The 20,440-nt window shown below is 40.2% G+C and overlaps 1 protein-coding gene across 3 annotated transcripts in view; it reads left to right on the top strand.

Moving 5' to 3' along the window:
• Positions 1-20,440, top strand: part of cntfr (ciliary neurotrophic factor receptor) — a 233,737-nt gene that overhangs the window by 194,974 nt on the left and 18,323 nt on the right. For all 3 annotated transcript variants that reach the window (XM_023407283.2, XM_087174242.1, XM_023407284.2), the window contains 3 exons: positions 925-1,042; positions 3,256-3,422; positions 10,594-10,757. In XM_023407283.2, coding sequence (XP_023263051.2) covers positions 925-1,042; positions 3,256-3,422; positions 10,594-10,757 — 449 coding nt within the window. The remainder of the gene's footprint in view (positions 1-924; positions 1,043-3,255; positions 3,423-10,593; positions 10,758-20,440) is intronic.

Here is a 20,440-nt window from a genome sequence, read left to right as displayed (position 1 = left end):
GAGGGAGTGGTGGACGAGTGCGCGGTTGACTAGCTGTGAAGAAAAGAGCCTAATCCTGGAGGAGGCCTGAGTTGGCGTAACATCACTTTTCTGCCCAACCTCTTTTATTCTTCTTTTGCTCCACCACTCCAATATCCTTCCTTTCTCCACACACTATCTTCCCTCCATTTCTCCCATCTCCTTTAACTCTTTTCCTTTTCTGCTGATGAAATTTCTCTGCACTGTCTGTTTTCACATTTTCAATAACGTATATAAGGTTGTTAAATAGACCGCTGGTCCTGGGTGGCAAGTCTCCAACAGAAGATGTTGAGTTTTGAACTCCTGACTGTTTGAAAATGTTTCCCTCAGTCGCTACATATGACACTAGAAAAAAAAACTGCTGCAGTCATTAATAAAAAATATGAGTTAGGCAGGTCTGGGACAGTGAACTGAATGTGATCTTGGACCTGAGACTTTGGTGACAAGAAGTTGTCCCACACCAAACACACTCAAAAGATCAGATTTCTGTCTTTGACGTTTGCAGTAAATATAAGTGAAAATCTGTTGAGTTATTCCAGTCAACACATAAATCAGCCACTTTAATTACTCCCCCTGTCTGAATCTAATTTCATTTAATTTGCTTTATAAGAAAAAGATAAATAAAAAAAATTCAGCAGGCAATCACAACTAAACGAATTAAAAGCATATCTACTAAAACATAAGCAGAAACACAACTTAACTCAAACTGAGTAGCAGCAATGTTTTTAAATGGCATATTTGATCAGGAATGATTTATCCAATAAGAAAGAGTGATTAAAATAATCTATGTTCCTCTGATCTCTCTCTCTCTCTGTTATTCCTCTGTTTTCCTCCATGTCTCTTTCTAAAACTCGGCAGAGTTCTTAATTAGTTATTCTTGTGTTTTTTTTCTCTCTCTCTATGTAGTTTCTCCTCGGGAGCCAACAGTCACCTGTCGATCAAACACCTACCCTAAAGGCTTCTACTGCAGCTGGCACCAGCTGTACGCAACGTACATCCCCACTACCTTTGAAGTGGACGTACAGTAAGTGCACTTGTTTTGTGTATCTTTTAGTTTTCTCTGTGTACTGGTGCAACCTGCAAAGACTGTGCCTGTTTTAAGTGGCTTGAATTAAAGGTTTTTTTTCCCCTCACTGTAATGCAACTTGACAAAATCGTAGTCACCAAAGTAATTGCTGAGATCTAAGAGCACAGCAGCATTGCTTTCACAAAGTCTGAGGTCACAAGACACAATGCTATAGTTATGAATAACACGGATGGACAAGATCATGGGTCAAAACAAAGCAAAACCCACCCAAAAAAAGTTTTAAGGGGAGTTCTGAAGGATTTAAGGGACTTTAAAACCCTTAGTGCCTGATTATAGCAACATGTTTCAAAAGCCGTAGCTACTCTGTTTTCAAGTCACAACTCAGTAAACTCACAGAACACACAGACATGATCCAGATGTTTTAAGATTCTGTGCACCTTACACTTTAAAAGATATCATCATCTGGATTGACCATGATAAGAAACCAACGCTCTCTTGCCCCCAGAAGAGAATCGTCACATTTTTATGTTTTCTTCAATTTCAAAGTAATCCAGTTATATGTGTCTCTACATCCATGGGTCCATTGCAAACACGAGCTGCGAATAGCTAATTCAATATTAGCGATTAGGTGCAGGTTGGTCACAGGAACAACTAAAGTGAAAATCAAAGTAGCCACAGGCGAAACGCATTGTTCGCTCTCAATGAAAGTCATAGTGAAGTCAGCTAATTCAGCATATTTTTTAATGGTACCAATTTGCCAAAATATACAATGAATTATAATAATTCATAAACAATTCAACAAGGAAGACAAGGACAGGTAAAACTTTCAGGGTTTACTAGGTAGAAAAAACACTTAATGAAAATCGAGGATAAAAAACAATCACAGTTTTCACATTTCTCATGAATCATGACCCTGAACCTGTGACCCTTGCTCCCTCCTCCGAATGCATGCAGATTGCTGTTAATCAGAAAAATGTCTCTCTAAACATAATATTTCTTTGCATTCCTTATTCAATACAGTGACAAATTAAACATGCCTGCACCCAAGGTAAAAAGTTGGACCACAGATGTCACATTGTTTTTCACATACTTTTGGAAAATGTTTTGCCTTGGGGGTAAATACCAATTTGAAACCCATTCAGAAAAGATAGGAAAAATAAGAGTCCAGTGATAAAAATTGAAGCTGAAAAAACAAAATGACGTGAAAAACATCATTCTCAGATTATCCTGAAGGTGCTTATTTGAACAAATATCCTCAGTTTGGACTCACACACTGTAGTTTAACACCTTATTCCTCTCACTCTTCCTGGGTGTCCGGGTCTGTTTTAACAGGACGGTAGGTGGACCTTAAATACTGAAAATGTGTGGATGGAGACCCAGTGAGTCTGTCTCCATCATGTTCTCTTTGATATTCCCACATCACAGAGTCCCACAGCTCACACCCCAGCAGGTGGATTCATTAATGTTGCAACACCAGTATTATTCTGTTTGAATAACAATGAAGAGTGGGACAGGGAGACGGAGAGAAGCATAGATGAAGAAGACTATAAAGAGATTAATAGTAAAGAGTGTCAGTGTCTCTAGTGTCCAGGTAGGTTGTTTTTTTTTTGTGTGTGTGCAGAGAGCAGAGCAGCATCTAACAGGTGGAGTGATGCTCATTTTAATGTTTCTCACATCCTCCGTAACTGTTTTTGTCCCTTTTCTTTCATCCACAGCATCTGAAAAACAGCGCTGTAGCCGACCCACTATCGCTGTTAGAATTTAGATTTACAGTATGACTTCATTTCAAATGCTTTTTTGCCTACAAACAAATGTAAAATAAAGTTGTAAGAGCATATTTATGCCTAGAAGCTAGCAAACTACAAAGTATTAAAAAAAAAAAAGCAAAGATAGTAAAACTCAAATCTGGCTATGTCCCAAACCCAAGCTGTCCTGCTCTGTGAAGCAGGAAGTAGAGTCAGCAGTTTTTAATGTTGGAATTAAAGTTATGTCCCATCTTTGATGTTTAACACCCAGACTGTTAAAAAAAAAAAGGGGGGCGGGGGGTATGTTTCCTGCTCTCGCTCTACATTTACACACCAGTGTGTATGAAGCTGAAAATACACACAAGCTTCTCCACTCACTGTCCTCCTCACACCTGTCCATGTTCCTGGTTACCTATTCTACTCCATCCACATTCTTCCTTGTTATTTTCCCCTTTCCCTCTCCAGACATAACCAGCGCTCACTGGAGGTGCAGAAAGACTCTGTCCACAAGAATCGTTGTCATGTACGATTTCCTGAGGTCTTTTCCAGCTTCCCTTACAAAGTCAACGTGACAGCAGTCAATGCCTTGGGGAAAGCTTCCACCATGATCTCTTTTGAGGAGTCCAGTATAGGTAAGAGAACTGACACGTTTTGTTGTTTTCTTCCCCATTCTTGATTCTGGTGTGTGTGCATGCAATTACAAGGTGACAGGTGTATTAGACATTTGTATCACTAATTTCCCCGATGTCAAACTTGATACAAAATTAATTATGGTCTTATCAATGCTGAAGCTGCATGTACAAGGACTTTTTTTTTCCAAAAAAAGAAATGGTTTAATTAAAATTTCTGAATTCAAGGGGTTCAAAAGGGAACACACTGACATTTTTAGATGTTTTCAAATTTTAGAAATTCCAATATTAACACTTTTCATTGACATTTTCTGGGCTAAGTTCAGGGACAAATCTGAGATCCTTTCTTACACACAGATTGGCAAATATCTGGCACAGGAAATGCCGAGTGTCACGTCATCTCTTTGAGGATGCCAACCCGTGAGCGATTTTTAAAATTTGTTTGACCACAGATGACTGATTTCATTCACTTCTGGTTCCCTTTGGAGGTTTGTTGCACGCACAGCAATGCTCGCTGCCAGAAAGACAAAGAAAGTTGAAATTTCAGTAGGAGAGCGCACAGCTTTTTTTTTTTTTTCCCCCTTTAACCAACAGCGTAGTCAATTAGTGAGAAACCCACTGACTGTGCACCCATGTTATTACCAAAGGCACTAGATAATAAACAGGCTACCTCTGAACCTTTTCTGCAGCAGACAGTATTTAATTGAGGCTTGGACTGGATGTGACATAAATCAATGCTCTGGTTTCTCGTTGAAACGTGCCAAACACCAGCTGCCATTTAGCTCTTTATTGAAATATAAAAGTGAACCTTAAGAGTGAGCGCGTTCATTGGCCGTCTTTTAAGTTGCAACCTTCATGGTTATGTGGTAAGTACTTAAAAAAAAAAAAAAACAGTTTGGATTGCAAAGTTTTTGTTCACTTAGGTTGCAGAAGGCGACATAATAGCAGCAAGACTCTTAGAATTCATAAGCGGCTCAGACTGAAAAGCAGTGGAGGGGAGAAATTCATTTTAAAGAAGGAATGAGGAGTACTTTGATAGATAAGCGAAGTGCTGCCAGCAGTCCTCTGCGCTGTTGTATTGCTTAGAGCGCGATATGGGTGTGCATGACGCATAAACACACACAGACACCAATGGGGCTGTGAGCGATTGTGTGGAGTGAGTCGGTTGAGAGGCTGTATTGAAAAAGAAAGAGAGAGAGAGAGTGTGTGTGTGTGTGTGTGTGTGTGTACATAAGTAACCAAATGAGGCAGTGACATGCTCTGCCAAGCCCCGGACACAGGACTCATGAAAATGCTAATGCTAGCCGGATTAGCGCCTTGGCCGAGGAAATATCCCTCAACTATTGGTGATAGCAAAATACCCCACTGCTCCTTTCTTTCCCTCTGCTTTCTCTTTCATTCCTGCATGCCCTTGTTGTGACTTTGTACTTCTTTCTTTTTTCCTCTCTCCCCTCCTATTTTTCTCCTCCCTCCCTTCCTTCTCGATTTCTTTGCCATCATCAACCAAATCTTCCCAGATAAGTGAAAAATGTCATATGTGTGACAAATATCTTCCATCAATACTATTATTTTCAGATCGATTTCTAAAAGTTTTAATCCTACAGAAACCCTTTAATTTCTTCTTCTTTGTCTTTATCCTTTAGTTAATTTGCAGCTAGCAAACAATAAAATGCTGTATTGCCACTTTCTGGTTAATTACATGACTAGACTTCTGCCTGTTTTTTGTCTATGATCACTTGCTTTTTGTTTTAGTATAATTGATAATGTAATACAGCTGTTGTCACTGATCACAAAGAGAGAACAGATCTGTTTCTTTTTACTCAAGAGAAAGCTAGTTGAAAGGCCAAATCTTAAAAATATGTTTTCCAGATTTATCATAATTAGTGTAGACTTGGTCTTGCTCAACTCTTTTCCACGTTCCTCTTTTTTATTTTTGCTTGACTTTTCTGACTGTTTCATGGTGTTTGCTCTCTCTCTCTCTCTCTCTCTCTCTCTCTCTCTCTCTCCTCCCCTCATCTCCTCTTCATTCCTGCATTGTTAAAAGTCGCTCTCATGCCATTCGAAGTTGTAAGTCACATTCATTTTCAGGGACAACGAGGCAGATCGTAAATAAATAAAACAATTTCATGCTTCCTGGTGCACTTCTGAATTCTGAGTGGGAGTAAGACAATTCTCAACTGTCCTTGTTCATCCGACCAAAGCTGGGATAAAATTAGATGAGATCGTGTGTGTATGTGTGTGTGTGTGTGTGTGTGTGTGTGTGTGTGTCTGTGTGTGTGTGTGTCTGTGTGTGTGTGTGTGCACATGCTGTGGGTACAGTTACAAAGAGATCCCTCAAGGAAGCTCCAGACTCATCAAACGATAGCTTAAAAACTTTCTAGTGTCAGAATGATCAAACGATAACCGAAGTGTAAAGGCTTCTACAGTTAAAGCATTTTTACTTACAACAAAGAACTTTTCTTTTTTTGGCAGCTCAAACGTTAGCCCACCTGGGCACCTGCTGTCATTCAGTACTATGTTACCCATTCATCGCGATTACAATGAATACAATGTAACCTAATTTCAGAGGGTGAATAAAGCAACAGTAGCTTTTCAGCAGCGACATTAAATTCTCTCTCACCTATGTCATCCTTTCAACTGAGACTGATAAGTGGAGTGATCTTTTCATCAGGGATCAGATCATGTTCAGGTTTAATTTTTTGCAACTTTGTGGCTGTTTTAGGGGAAAGAAAAAAAAAGTGGCACCCTCATGAGTAACCAGTAAAAGTACATTTTAGTCATTAAAAGTAAAGAGGTTAATGACAGCCAGTTGAAAACACTTTAATGCTTAATACAGCAACAACATCCCAGTGATATTTACAGTAGATGTCTCATTTTTTGTTTTCTCCATATTACCAAATGAGTAGCACAGGCTGCACTGACAAGCTTATTTGTTATTCAAGACTATTTATTCAGCAGAAAAAACAAGAAAATGTACTTGTTGTGATATTTTGCTGATTCCAGCAGACTCAGCTCTCTGCACGAGGGAGGTCAGAGACTGGCATCGACCACTAAAAAAAGCCCCCCTAGAGCTGGCAGGGGCTTAGTCATATTAACTGAGAGATGCGCTAATTGCTGTCATTCACAAAACCTAACAAGTGCAAATGTCTCTAGTATAGCAACTGATTTCTTAAGACTAGTTGTACAATTGCAGTTTTCAGCTTAAAGTCTCTGAGGCACAGAGACCCAAATCCAGAGCTGCCTTCAAGTTGCAGATCAGATTGTTGTATGCCCATCACAGGATGAGGAGATGAAAGGTGATGAATGTTGTCATTGGCATATGTTATGACTCCCCATAGTCAGAGTTTCAAGATATTATAGCATCTAATGTAACTTTGTAATGTGCAATTTCCTTTAAAAGAAGAAAAGCATGTGCTTTTTTAAAAATTCATATTTATTCTCTCTGTCTGACGTAGATTTAAACAAATACGAGCAGTGATGTGAATTTAGGACATATTACTTCTTTATTAATTTCTTTAGGCCTATGCTTTTACAGGAAACTATGTAAATTTGGTTTAGTGAGACAATGTGGAATCAGCTTCAGTAATCTAATTTTTATGCTCTACCACCGCCATGCCATTCAGTATTAATCAATTAAAAGACGCTAAACATTATTGTACATACATGAAATGCCTGTGCTAAAAGTTTAGGAGAATAACACTTTTGACACACTAAGTGCAGTTAAAGGAGCTATTTGTAAGTCTTGCTAATGCTACATAGCCAGCGTTAGCATCACCAGCTGTTTACTTACCAGTCTAGAAGAAATGTACCGAGTTCAGCATCAAACTTCATTCCTTTACTCACCAAGAGATGTCTCCAGTGGTGGAAAGCAACCCTCTTGTTTTGTTTGTATTTCTATCCCTTCTTTTCTTCCACTGAATTTAGCATGCTAACCAGCTAGCTCCTGCCTGGACGGGCCCGTCTCACCACTTTCCGATACCGAGTCAATATAGTGTCCAGGCTGCCCTGAAAAAGTAGAGCTGCTCAGAGGGCGGATTAAAAGCTCTTGTATTATAATTGCAACTATGACCAAAGTTCTCGGCAACACTGGTAAATGTTACAGCCGTTAATTTTGAGAGCTCCTTTAACTCCAGACAATCTCAACACAGTCTACTTGCACCAAGTAGACAGGGGCTTCAAGTTGATTGTTTAATGTGGACACAGATTTTGATACTTAAAATGGTATGTATCAACTTTTGCTGCAGAAACGAATCCTAACATCTGGAAATAAGCATTTTTGCACCTGGACCCAAAGTGAATAGGGTTTTAGAATTGGCTTTTGGTGAGATGCCTGAATAAATAGTGGTGACAGTGAAGTCATGCGACTGTGGTGCAGATCATGTATAGCCTAATGTTAGCTTTTTACTTGTTTTGTATTTAGGCTTCAAAAATCAAAGAAGTGGTGTGCATTTGTGATCATTTTTCTAAATAAATCTCGTAATTGCTATGGACTTTTGTTTGTCACAGAACCCATTTTATACGATAACGCAAAAGCCAATGGAAAAATCCCATTGGCCTTTTGTCTAGGGGAACCATGGTGACTGACTTCTGAATAGGCCTACAAAAATATGTGATCCCTGCAGCACTCAATGGTGCCATATTGCACATGGAGTGGCCACAGTTTTCAGAAGAGCACCCCTTTTGTTCCATTTTCCTTTTTAAGTTATTTTTGTAAGATATTGCTGCAGATTGAAGCACTCTATTTCTTATTTCTCCCCATTTTCCCATTTGTTCAAGTGCACCGATAGATACTGTCATCCGGTACCTGAGTACATTCCACATTTTTGATCTTTTTGAAAGGGCCATTTATTTTAAAGGAAAGATTTTGTAGTGTGAGGACACGGGAAAGTGAAGCTATGGAGGTTTAGATACCTTTTTTTTTTTTTTTTTTTATCACGCAGTCACACCTTAAGTCAAAGAAGTAGATGACGTACAGTATATTAATGGATTTAGAAAAACTACAATGAGATATTCCAAGAAAAACATGGATGAATTCAGACACACATCGGTACATTCAGTTCTAGATACAGATTTAGCTTTAGCAGACCTCTAACAGTTTATTGCTTTTTCTCTTTTTGCTGCATAACTGTAGCCAGTGGGACAACCTTTCAGCAACTTTTCTTTTTTTTTTCTTTTTAGTAAGAAAGATTAGCCTACTCCTACTCTGTCCTCCTATTTTCAGCTGGCACTGCGCCGTGTGGTCTCGCAAGTAGCTGTTTGAAAGGTTAGACATTTTATACCTGTTCACAAGCAAAGAGAAAAAGCAGGCGGTGGCAACTGTTGCAACGTGACATTGAAACGAGGAAAGAGTAACCGTGATGTGGACGCAAATTTGAATGAACAGAGCCGACGGAGGCGTGACAGACATTTTCAGGCCAAGCATGGACAGGCACAACAAGGGATCTCATAAAATGAGACCTTCTAATCACACTTATTTATTTATTTATTTTTTTTTTTTTTTACCAATCTTGTGTTTCAACATCTTTTAGTTTTTACATCCACATGGATCTTCTAATATATCAGCAGTTGACAAAAGTAGCTTAGCTGCAACAATACTTGTACAAGTTTCATAGACACCGTGAAAGTCTTTGAGCCTTAAATGCGTTGCTCATCACTTGTACATTTTAGCAGATTATTTCTTTAAAATCTGCATTGGTCAGTGAAATCACAAGTGTCTCAGTGGACTTCAGACTGTTCATGTAAGAGAAGCTCTTTTTTCAAGCTCTAGTACTATTAGCGGTGCTTGGTCATTTCTCATTAAACACACAGCTAATGCTTTGTGTTTAGAGGCAGATGAATACTTTAAAAGCCTTTGGGACGACCCGCCCATACAGATTTCTCTCCGTTTTGTTTCAGTGCTTGTATGTGCTGGTTGGACAAAGCTGGTGTGGACAAAGAATTTCTGCTCCTTGGTCTCTAATGATTTCACTTTGGTTTCACTCTGCCTGTATGCACTTGTCTTTCTCTTCCCTCTCTTTCTGTCTTGCCTTCCCCATTTCATCTTTTTACACATTTACTTGAAGAGATTCACATCTCTTTCTCAAGGGAGAACGCTGCCCGACTGCTTTTATCTGTCTGTTATCATCTCCATCCATCTTTCATATTTTTAATCATTCATTCTGTGAAGGTCATATCAGTAAAAGAGATACCTGTCTGTCATCTTCTGTCTGTCTGTCTGTCTGTCTGTCTGTCTGTCTGTCTGTCTGTCTGTCTGTCTGTCTGTCTGACTGCATTTGACTCTGTATTCTCTGTTTACACATTTTTCTACATGTGTGTTGTTATGCTTTTTACCTGAATTGCTCTCAGCCTTTGCTACTATCTGTGTGTACGTTACCAGACATTCCGGCTGTATCTGCCCCTATCCACTTTGTATTGTAACGTGTGTGTGTGTGTATGGTTGTGAAAGGGTTTCAAGTAGCTAAAGTGGCAGTTCAAGTGATCTAACAAAGACTGGGCCGTTCAATGACAGCTGAAAAGCACAGACTTGAATTCTCTCCATCTCTCTGTCCGTGTCTTTCTCAGTGGACATGTATTCAGAAACAACAATGCTTCTACTCCTATACACTTACATCTCCCCAGAACTTCAATTCCTGTTCTCACATTTGGCCGTATCTTACCTCATGCCTCAAATATCTGAAGCCATGAACCCAAAGGCGTCTTCAAATTATCGTTGAAAAACAGCTTTAGCGCGCTCCTCCTCCATGATTGTGTAGGTGGTGTGTCGTGATGGGATGAGGCAAAGGTTTCAATTTGTTGAACTTTGTTGAGCCAAGCTATGATGGCCGTTGTGGGTGCATCCAATTGTTGTTGGCCTCATGTCGACACGAGACAGGCGAAGTATCAGCATGCAGATGCAGCCTCCAGGTTTGTTACAAAAACCCTGTTTGAGACTCTGCTAGCAACATTAAGATTGTAGGGTAAGGTCGTACTGTACTACACAGAGTTCATGCAAAGGACCTTTCTTTGAATGCACCGTAACTCGAGATGACATCATCATTTTCTAAGACTTCTGAAATCTCCCTCCAGAGCCACAGAAGACGTTACACAGCCGTTTTCTCTTGATGACAAACAAACTGAAACTGAGTTAAATAGGCGGAGAGACCCTTTAAAACAATTATTCTTATCCACCCCACAGTCAAACCAGATCCCCCGGAGCGTGTGACGGCGACCCCGATCCGTCTCAACCCTCGGAGGCTGGAGGTATCCTGGCACAGCCCCGCCACCTGGCCGGACATCGACAACTTCCCTCTGAAATACTTCCTTCGGTACCGGCCACTCATCCGAGACCAGTGGCAGCATGTGAGTAGCGCTGTGTGTGTGTGTGTGTGTGTGTGTGTGTGTGTGTGTGTGTGTCTGTGATATTCACATATCATTATGTCATTTACAAGCAGTCAAGATGGGGTACGAATCCAGTTTGGAAAATGTTTTATCCAATGGAGCCAATAAAACCATATGACTGAGTTTCACTAGCTCATCCAGAGAAAATCTTGTGTCATGTAATGACTATACCATAAGCAGAAAATGAAGGAGGTTATAAATGGTCAAGAGTGTTTGTTCACATATATCTCCATTACCAAAAGCTGTAAGTCAACATTGGAAAACACCTGCGAGAGTATGATCCTTTACTTGGCATTTGAAAACCTCTGGTTATTATATCTTTTCTGGAAGTGCTGTGCCAAAGAAAAACACTGACCTTCCGACGCACTGCAGAGTTTCACCTCATTGCAGAAATATTTCTCTCAAGGAAATGGCAATCTTAGCTTATCACATATTTTTTTCAGGCAAGTACAGAAATGAGCTGTACTTATATTTTCCTATATGGTCAGTCGTTTTGCCCAAAGTAAATTAAACAGGTCTATGTTAAAAAAAATTAATTACCCGGGGAGATGCCTCTGGTCCAACCTGCAGCCATTTGAGTTTGATCTGTGGTCAGACAGACATAATCGCTCAGCTGCTTATGTTACTGTATCTGACTGTTTCTTCTGGGTTTATTTCCCCGAGGGCTTCATATAGTAAAAGCACATGTGTCCACTATAGAATTCCTGGGATGAAAGCCGTGTCTACTGAGATCTAACGTTGCAGGGCTGTTATCACGCACGTCAATGCTTTGCAAAGGTGTTGTTCCAAGAACTCAGGTTACGGACCTTCACATGGAAACACACATGGACACGTACATGAATTATAGACCGATACACATTTTGTTTTCAGTCTTTCCATCCCTGTGTGTATCCTTCGATGAGTGTCTCTGTCTCTGGTACTACCAAGCTACATGAATATTTTAATATTTTTCCTTCTGTTCTATCTCTGTCTTTTTTTTTTTTTTAAACTACCACAGCAGTTCACTTTCTTTGGTTTGAACCACTGTGGGGGATTTTACTCTTAGAAGAATATACATAAATTATATATTAAATAACATTTATTAAATTATCTATGTAGCCGATAATTTTCAGGCACCCCACGGGGATCCTTTGGCCGTACTTGGCTTTGTTTTTGCCTGGTTCAAAGAAGCTGATCAAAGGATGTAAATGCACGTGAGATGAGTAAACCCCAAGACACCCTTGATTTTAGTCCTCCCCCTTCATTAGCCAGCTTTCAGGCCCTTCACAGAGATGAACTGGGAGCTTACCGTTTGTGATTGATCATCAGGAAATGAATTACAGCTATTAAAATCACTGACTCAATGTGATTTATGAAGAACAAGGATTAGCTGGATCATGCTTCTCAATTGCTTAGTGTCATATTGCTGACTATCAAACACAATTAAGAAATGGAACAACCTTATTTGGCCTCTTTGGAAGTTGTAATTGGCATTTTGACTTCTGATTTAATTTTGATTTCTTTGAAAAGAAATTACAAAAAAAAAATAGATAAATCAAATCAATCAAATGAATACACTCACTTCAGTTACCTAGCTACGCGTTATATCTCCGCAAAAACCTTCAGTCACACAGAAACACATGTAAGGACAAACTGCTACATTCAATCTCTCTGCTTATCTCTTCCACACACACACACACACACACACACACACACACACACACAGAAGTTAGACTGAGGAAAGTTCTGACAACGCCTCAGATCTTTGTGGTTTGAACTGCTGATTAAACTCGACACACACTCTAGGTTTTCCGTCTCCCCCTCACCACTAATCAATCAATATGTGAGCTAAAGCATAACGTGAAGGGCGGGAAACCTTAAGTCAATATTTGGATTGGGTAAGAACACATAATTTGGAAATTACATAAATACAGCCGATGACAGCTGAAAACTGCAGGGTTTTCCGTTTTTGTAGGGGTCTTTGATGAATGTCTCCACGGTCGTGGTTTTTACTTTTGCAGCACTAAGTGTGGTTTTCAGACAGGGGAATTCTGAACCCATCACCTCTGAAGCTTTATGGTTGCACTTCTGCCCTTTTTATTAGATGTTGGGAAACAGCATTTGCCTCAATCCTACACAAAGTGCGTTGTCTGGTCAGTAGATAAATTATTGATCTTTGTGTATTGATTTTGTTTGTGCATAATTAGTCCAATTGGTCATGCCAGATTGGAATGAATTCAAGAGTGCTGTTGCAATAGGTCAGTCTCCGTATCATCTATTGGAGATATGAATATGATAGCTTCAGCCTCTTTTGTTCAAACAGAACTGAGAGACTGTTCTCCTGTAAAAAAAAAAAAAGATCAGCCTATAGGTCGTTTGTGCAGCAGGTTATTATGTCTCATAGTTAGATTTTGTTGTTGGGCAACATCTAGCAAAAGTAGTAATTATGACAGGAGCAAAGGGGAAAAGTGCGGTGACGTAGCATATAGAGCAACAAAGAGGTTGCTGTGGATGGATGGGTCAACAACACACAGTCCCGTGACCAGTGTTGTGCAAGTTCACACTTCACAAGAGCTAGCTCAAAGTTAAACACAAAGGTTCACAAACCACTACCACTTCCAAAACTACATGAATTACTGTTTACTATAATAGAGTCACAGACAGATTGCTTTTAAATGATAGGAAAAGCCGATGCGAGTATATGTTTTATGTGTAAATGCTGTGAGTTTGACTTAGATGGTGGAACTTTGCGGCTGTTGGTTCATGGTCCTCCCCTTTCTTAATGATTTCTTGTGATCGTCATTCACTGGCAGTCATTTCAAAAGACTGGTCGGAGCGAACAACACTCATGTTCATTAGCTGCAAACAGATACGTTCAGTTCATCGCTCACCAATAACTGAGCGCGTTCAATGAACAGCTCATTTGTGCACAACACTGCCTATGACACAGGAGATCAGTGTTCGATTCCCATGTGGACGTAGCAGTTTATGCTGTTTCTATTATCCATGACCGTTATCACAGTGACCATGGCGACAAAGGTTGGCACGCCGCTCTCGATACAGTCTGCGTGTTTATTATTGTAACCGTGACAACCAAGTTCCAGTACGCCTGCTGCCGTACAGGCGCCATTTCAGGAGACACTCCTGTGGGTTGTATCAGAGTGTTAAAAAAAACAACCTACATGGTTGTTCATGTTGGAGGACTGGTTGCGACTGGACTATGGCAACATACTGTTGTAGAAAACATTTGGATTTTAGCCTTGACATAAATCATTCAGTGGAGTTAATGAGGTTGCCAAAATAAGATAAACTGTTTACTGGCCCCATATATACTTCATTAATTATAGCCTCAGAGGTTGAATACTAATTGAAGTGCTCGGTGTTGCTGCAGAACTCGCCTTTAATGTGGTGAGACAGCAGAGCTGGGTGAGAATGGCTTTCACATGTAACATTTTGAAATATGTTTTGAGTCAGGAATGAAAGCGCTGATGTGATCAGACTGATCTTTAGAGGAAACCATCCATCCTCCGGAGGAATGAAGGGATGACTGGTTCAGATACTTACAGTGATGGAGATTCAGACAGAAAAGAGGAAAATGAGGAAGAGTTTTGAAGTGAAGAAGAATGGAGCGCATCAGAGAAGGAGAAAAGCGTTAATGGCTAACAGGCTCTGGTAGATACAGTAAAGAGACAGACGCAGTATGTGAGGTAGACATTCCTCAATACAGAGGGACATTTAAATTTTGGTTATGGAGTGACAAAGGTGATTGAAATGTAGACTCATTCAGATGAGGGACAAAGAATGGTGAGTGAAGAAAGGAAACTAAGAGCTTATTGCATTTTAAAAATATGTGATGTGAAGGTTAAAGCATAGAAATCTGAGAACACTGAAAATTGAAAGAACGGATGATGTGTGAAAGTTATGGAGAGAAAAAAAAATTTGGCATGTGGAGAGGAGCGCGATTAAAAGGTATGGAGAAACGTCAGCCTCCAATAGATAAATGGATGAGAGCGTGAGAGACAAGGAGAAAAAAGGGAGCGCTAGAGGCTACTTGCAAAGTGAAGTTTTATAAGCTATCAGTTACAAGGTGTTTCAAGTTAAAGGAAGATAGATGAATGGTTCAAGGGAAGAAAAGAGCGGAGAGAGAAAATAAAATGAAAAAAAAAAACTTCTGGGATATGTTAAGCCATGAAATAGTGGATGAAGTAGAGAAATAGGGAGAGAATGTTGACTTGAGAGCAACGTAAATTTAGGATGGATTTTACACATCAGTGACTTATAGGATAGGATAGGAAGACAGAGAAACAGACAAGAAGATCCTCAGATTAGGTAACTCATTGATTTGTGAACTGACAACACTGAAGACAAGAAAGACATAAAAACAAAGGGCGACGAAGGCATGAAGGGAGTCAGAATGACAGAGAAGGAAGACAGCAGAAAACAGGCAGTGCAGACATAGTGAGGACAAATGGAATATTTGAAGGGATTTTCTTAATTTGAATTATGTGTGAAACGTCTACAGTGAACATTGTGTTATTATGTACAATGTGTAAAAAGCTGGTTTTCAGTTTAAAAAAAAAAGCTTACTACATCAGCTTTCTGGTGTAACAACAAGTCCCAAAGCCTGCACTGTGAGGAGTTTACTACAAGCACACATAGCTGTCCTGACTCTGGGTGGCTGTAGCTGACTCCGGACTTCTCCTAGTGAATCAAACAATCATATCTGCAGGGATAGACTGGGAGAGGCTGCGCACACTGATCTGAGCTCCGTGTTTGTGTTTGTTATCATCTCTGCTTATGAGAGGTGAAGCCATGAGAGAGTGAGCACACTGTTCAGTGTACTTTGTTCCTGCTGTGTAGCCTGGTGGCTAAAGCGCTGGCTCACTAGCTGTCTGCAGATATCAGGCTGATCAGGCTCAAGATGCACAAACAGCAGCAGCAGCAGGTGAATTAGTTGTAGTGATGTGTCTGCTCTATTTGTGCTTGAGCTGATTGTTAAAACGGATTTCTGTGCTGTGCGTGTTTGATGCATCTTGCACCGACACTCCATCCCATTGAATAAAATTTGACTAAAACGAACACACTTTCAACAAAAGACTGAAACTAAAGCTAAATCAGCTGCCAAAATGAACACTGCTTGCAATGATGCAGACCTTTTATATTCTTGTCTAACCGTCTTGTACATGAAGACCCAACAACATGATGTTTCCATCATGTTTTAGTTTTGTTGCAGGAGAAGAAATCTTTAGAAATCTTTATCTTACGTGAAAGATAAAATGTCATAATGTTGTCTGGGGAAAAAAAGCAACTAAGTAAAATAGACGTGGACATTTTATGTATGTAAGAATGTACAGTAGCATACGGTCTTTTAAAATAAAATAAAAAAGCAGTGCCTGCTATGGTATCCTCAGGCTATGTCCAGAAACAGCGACTGAGTTGCAAAGAGCTCAGTTTCAGGACATTTCCCCCGAAAGGGCAACACACATGGGTAGTTGTATGACGCTTGCCTCATTGATTGTTGACATACTGTACATCAACACTTCATAATACATCAATCTTATTTCCTACATGCATCAGTGCTCCTGAGAAGTGGCAATTTAATCACATTAGCTCCGTAGTTGGGCACATCCTGGCTTCTGTACCTTAACTGGTACGTCTGTGTGTCTGTACTCAGGCGTCTGCTACAGGCTTCAATTGACTCAAATCAAATGATGCAACACTGTGTGCCTCGGGTCCTGTGCTTTGCACTAAAGTGAGTGATCAAAAAGGGTAATTTGATCCATGAATTCCTTTATTGTTCACTCTATAAAGATGATGATCTGTTTTCTTTAGGCTCAAAGAGTCTAAAAAATAAGATGGCAAGCCAAAGTCTCTTTTAATTCAATAGGGAGACCGTGCCAAATCTGATTTTTTTTGTTTCAGGGAATCTCTGTATGTCACTTTTTATTTCACATTATGTCAGCATGCTGATCTGTAATTGAAAGTTCATCATCAAAGACGCAAAAGAATTGACACATGAAAACACAGCTACGCCTGCAAACGTTCAGTGAATTGTTTTGTTTCCCATGGCCTTGTGTTGCATTGTTTCCATCCCCACCTCACGCTCCCTTCACTGAGATATGAATTCAAACTCTCACAGCAATTAAAGCAATGGTCCAGTAACTGTGATAAGAACAATTTCAGATTGCTCAATATTCTCTTTGTGCTATGAAACTACATCTGCTGTGCTGTAATTGCCCTTTGGGGATGATGCTGAAGTCCATTCAACTGAAAACACACACATTTCCATGCAGCCTCTTTCATGCACAAAAACACACATATGCAGATGAAAATGACATACACTCTTAAATGCATATAAACCACACACACACACACACACACACGCACACACAACAAACATGTTCTCGTTCTTCTAATTACCAACATTAATATACATGGAAATGCTCTTACCCGGTGCATTTACACTCCTATGCATGAACGTGCATGTGAAAACAGTCACAGATTATTAGCATTATGCTAACAGACGTTCAACACATAGCACACTAATATATACAAAATTTCCATCTCGTCAAGTCTTATTGAGGGAGTTCAGGGAGTTCACATCCAACTCTTTTCAATGTCATTGGTCTTGTGTCAAGAATTGCGTACAAATCAGTGTAATTTTTCAAAATTGCAGTGCAGTGAACTTATTCTTTATTATTTTTAAGATAATAGCACAAACTTCTGGATGATTATTGAAACAAGTTGATTTGTGTTGGAAATATAATGAAATAATCCTATTATACTGGACGATTTTACAGTTGTTTTAAGCCAGAAATTGACTTGAGAAGATTGTTTCTTGCGGTGCATCCACAAACATACCGCACACTTCCTGAGCACTTGATTAGGAACACCATACTTATAATGTGCAGAGCCTCCATTTCCCTTGAGATTCCGCTCCATTTCGACATGATTGCATCACATCATTTCTTCAGATTTGGCAGCTGCACATTTATGCTGCCAATCTCCCGTTCTACCGCATTACATTACATTTACTCATTTGACTTTTTTCCAAAGTGACTAACAAGTGAAGGGCAACACTAAAGACTCACATCCCAAAGGTATTCTACTAGATTCAGATCTGGTGAGTGGGGAGGTCACTGAAGTTCACTCATTGTCATGATCATGAAACCAGTTTGAGATGAAAGAAGAAGCCATTAGAAGATGGTAAATTGCAGCCATAAAGGGAAGCACATGGTCAAAAAGAAATTCTCAGGTAGGCTGTGGCATTCAGTGATTGATGTTGGGGCCCAGTGTGTACTAAGAGGACAATCCCCACCCCATTACACCACCAACAGCACAAATCGGTGCTAAATACTGACCCTACCATCTGCTGCCTCAGCAGAAATCCAGATTCATCAGACCAGGCTACATTTTTCCAGTCTTCAGCTGTCCAGTTTGCCCACAGTTGTAAAGAGTAGTTATCTGAGTCGCCATAGCGTTTCTGTCAGCCTGAACTCCCCATTCTCCTCTGACCTTTGACATCAACAAGGTGTTCCCATCCACAGAACTGTCGTTCACTAGATTCTTTTTGTTTATCCCTCACATTATTGAGTAAAAACTCCAGAGACTGTAGTGTGTGAAAATCCCAGGATATCAGCAGATTCAGAAACCATAAAAACCAGCCTGTCTGGCACCAACAATCAAGCCACAGTCAAAGTCACCGAGTCACATTTTTCCCCTGTTTTGATGCTTGATGTGAACAACAGCTGAAGCTCCTTCTGCATTGCATTGCTGCCACATGATTGGCTGATTGGATAATTGCATAAAATAAGAAGATACGCAGGTGTTGCTAATAAAGTGCACTGTGAGTACATTTGCATGTAATTGCTCACCTACAGGCTGTCCCTGCACTGTAACACTACTGTATACGCACAAACAAAAGAGGGCAGAGATGTACAAACGGCACAGAATGAAATGTTACGTAAGAGACACAAATAGTCAGAGACGCAGACGGACCCAATAAATGAAGCAGCCGGAGCAGAGAATAGAGGTGGACTTAAAATTCTTCTTCCTTTAATCTGTGTCCGCTTGACCAACACAGCCTTTCACTCATTTATTTGTCCCCCATTTTTCCTCCTTTGTCCTTCTGTCTGACACTCCGCATCCTCCCTCTCCCATCCATCTCCCTTATCCTCCCTTTCACCTCGCTTTCTTTGTCACCTTCTCTCCCTCTATCATTTTCTCTCCTCCTCTTTTTTGCATCCCTTCTTCACTCTCCTATCTCTTCCCTTCCATTCATCTCCACCGTCGTTCCACTTTGCCATCGGTCTTCTCCTCTACCACCAGCACACCGTCTTTCCCTCTACATCTACTCATCCGTGTAATAATGGTCTTTGTGTGTTTGCCAAAAGTCACTCTCATCCTGCGAGCACTTAGATGAATCAATAGTGAGCCAAGAGCTGTGTGTGTGTGTGTGTGTGTGTGTTTGTGTGATGGTAAGTAGATTAACACAGACTCACTCTACAGTGTATATGTGCATTTTTGTGCACGCTCCTTTTTTTTTTTTTTTGTCTGTTTATGTGCCTTGTGTTTCTGTGAGTAACATTATTATCATGGTGAAGGAAAAGCAGAGACTGACACTGAATAAAAGGTTATTCAACTCAATATGACACTGAACGTCATGAAATCCAAACGGCGCCTCCCTCATTTTCATCTTTCCTCTCCTCCTTTCTCACCCTCTTCGTCCCCCCTCCTCGTTTCATTTTTACCTCCCCATCACTTTTTTCCCCCCTCTCTCAGCAATGGGTGTTTTTTTTTTTTTTTTTTTATACCATCCACCCACTCAACCTTCCAACTATCCTTCCATCCATGCATTAAGCCAGCTATCTACCCATCCATCCCTCAAGCCATCCATTTGTATCTATGGGTGCACATGATAAATGTTTAGACCTTGTTTGGGGAAAACATCCCATCTAAAGGACACTGCCAAAGACAGACCATTTATCAAACCCCATCTTTCTAACACTCACATATACACACACACACACACACACACACACACACACACACACACAGCAGATTCTGTGCTGTCACATATGAAAGTCATCATCATTTAGCTCAGCTGTCGAGACACATTAAAGTAGAATTGTATCCTTTACCTTTACACAAACATACACACACACACACACACACACACGTACATACTGTAGACCTGTTATGAGCTTACACACACTGCACATCTGTTGGCTTTTTGCTCATTTTGACAATCTAGAAACTGCAGAATAAATCAATACAAATCAATCTTTTGCTCCTGTTCTAGTTGTCATAAAGGAAGTAAGAAAATATGAGAAGGGGGCAAAGGCAGTAGAGGAAAATGATCCAGAGAAAGAAAGCGACACCAACACGGAGGCCATTGTTCCGTCTGTTAAACACTATTATACAAAGAGGTGTCATGTACATCATCCATTAGAGAAAGAGCTTTCTTATTGTGTGTGTGTGTGTGTGTGTGTGTGTGTGTGTGTGTGTGTGTGTGTGTGTGTGTGTGTGTGTGGTTCCCAGATTGCAGATGGGATACTTCAGTGTTTTCTATTTGCTGTGCTTTGGAGAATGTACTGTGTAAGGGTGAATGAAGATGAATGGGGCCAGTGCCCTCCTCCTCTGCCTCTATTGATTTCTATATCACC

This window comes from Seriola lalandi, unplaced genomic scaffold (assembly GCF_002814215.2).
Source record: "Seriola lalandi dorsalis isolate HSWRI2012SDOR001 ecotype SW California unplaced genomic scaffold, Sedor1 jcf7180002054332, whole genome shotgun sequence".
NCBI lineage: Eukaryota > Metazoa > Chordata > Actinopteri > Carangiformes > Carangidae > Seriola > Seriola lalandi.
Note: the sequence above shows the minus strand (reverse complement) of the source record. Positions and strands in the feature narration are given on the sequence as shown.